General features: G+C 58.8%; 1 protein-coding gene across 1 annotated transcript in view; it reads right to left on the reverse strand.

Annotated features, from left to right (window-relative positions):
• Positions 1-1,825, reverse strand: part of LOC104489015 (dynein heavy chain 17, axonemal-like) — a gene marked incomplete at both ends in the record, with an annotated part of 30,584 nt that overhangs the window by 15,421 nt on the left and 13,338 nt on the right. Inside the window, 3 exon segments of the mRNA XM_010131128.1 lie at positions 146-373; positions 862-1,000; positions 1,579-1,736. Coding sequence (XP_010129430.1) covers positions 146-373; positions 862-1,000; positions 1,579-1,736 — 525 coding nt within the window.

Below are 1,825 nucleotides of genomic sequence, written 5' to 3' on the forward strand. Positions count from 1 at the left end.
CGGGAGGGGGGGCAGGCGCTGGTCGCTGCCACCTGCCACAGCCTTGGCAAGAGCCCAGAGACGAGCCAGCTGCCCCCAGAAGTGCCAAATGGACCCTGACAGGGCTGGGATGTCTCCGGCGCTGGTGCTGCGCCCGGGTTTGTACCTTCTCAAAGTCGAGGTCCCTCTTCCTGGGGACGTCCAGCGCTGGGAACAGGTCTCCAATCAACCCCATGAAGACGGGCAAGTCGTCTGTCACGATCTTGGGGATGTTGAAGTCTCGTAAAGCTCTCATCAGAACTTGGTCCTCAGCGCGGCCAGGGTCCCCCCTCTTCAAGGAGCCCGCTACCACCAGCACGGACTTGATAGCCCGCAGACCCCAGTCGTAGTGGTCCTGCCAAGAGGCAGCACAGTATCGAAACGTCACTTTGGTGAGAGAGAACTGCTTTAAACATCACTCCAGGGAACAGCCTGCCCATCGCCCCACACCCGGGTTACCCACGCAGCATCCAGCAGACTGGTGCTCAGGCACGAGACCAGCCCCAGTCAGGCACGAGGTGGACGGAGTCTGGCTTGTGTCCTTGTAAACCACTTCTGCCGAGATGGGCGATAGCTGGATGCTCTCATCTTACCTGGCTCTGTCCTATCCTATCCTATCCTATCCCATCCTGTCCTGTCCTATCCTATTTTTGGACTTCTTGAGTTCTCCCAGAAGGCAGAAATACGCCCTGTGATGCACCAGCGTGGGAGTGGAATTTGTCCAGCCATGGCCCTGGACTGCGCAGAACGTCACTGCCAGATGAGGGAGTTCTGAACTATGTGTCGGGTCTGAACTTGGAGTTAACTCTTACCGTAAGGAACCAAGCGGTGCTGTGAACTCACCTGTTTAGACAGGAGCTCTTTGCAGAGCGTGTACAGAGTAAGGAACTTCCGTGCTAGAGGCCTAGCGTCGATAAAACCTTCTGCCACGAGCATGATTTCACAGATCAGCTCAAAATCAGGGACCACCATGGCGCAGGGTCTGGGCAAGAGCAGCGGCAGGTTGGTGGGGCTGTGCACTGTCATCCGTACACCCCGCCGCCCCCCCAAACCGAGTGTCCGGTATGAATCGTTCCCTGCTGCAGAGACTCGGGCAGCATTTACCCCGTCTGGGCTCTCTGGAGGGCTCTTCTCCAGCCTCCTGCTCCAAGCAGGGCTCATGGCACAGCTGGGTCAGGTCAGCCTGGGCCTTCTGCAGCCCCAGTTTGAGCTCCTCTGAGGACAGAGGTCCCACAGCAGCCCTGCGCCACCCCTTCCAGCACTCAACCCCCTTTTTTTCTTATTCTCAATTGGATTTTGAGCTGAAGGTGGTGATTAGGCGCCCCGAGCATCCTCTCCTCCAGGCTGAACCACCCAGCTCTCCCAGCCTCGGACCAGTTCAGGTTCTTTGGGCAGGGCTGTCCAGGGGTGCCAAGGTCTCCCTGACACCAGGACACACCAGTGTCCTCCCTGGCACTAGCAAAGGCTGAGGTCACATTATGGGTGTATCACACGAACGTTACCGCAGAGGGAGACGTGCACTGACCCCAGCTACGCACCGACCCCTCTGCCCACGGGTACCTGAACAGAGCTTTTAGATTCTCAGGCAGTTCTGTCCGTCCTGCGTAGCCGGGGTTCATGGTGATGAACAGCCCAACCGATGGGACCAGAGCGATTGTCTCTCCAAGGAAATTGAACGTTTTCTTCCTGGCACGAATTGCGTCTAGGACACATTTCACCTGGTGGGCGAGCGGGGGTGTCGGTGCCGGCAGCCTTGCAGCTCCCAGCCCTGGTCCCCCGCTCCCCCTCACCGCCCGCCCACGGGCAG

Source organism: Buceros rhinoceros, unplaced genomic scaffold, assembly GCF_000710305.1.
Source record: "Buceros rhinoceros silvestris isolate BGI_N320 unplaced genomic scaffold, ASM71030v1 scaffold17992, whole genome shotgun sequence".
NCBI classification, from domain to species: domain Eukaryota; kingdom Metazoa; phylum Chordata; class Aves; order Bucerotiformes; family Bucerotidae; genus Buceros; species Buceros rhinoceros.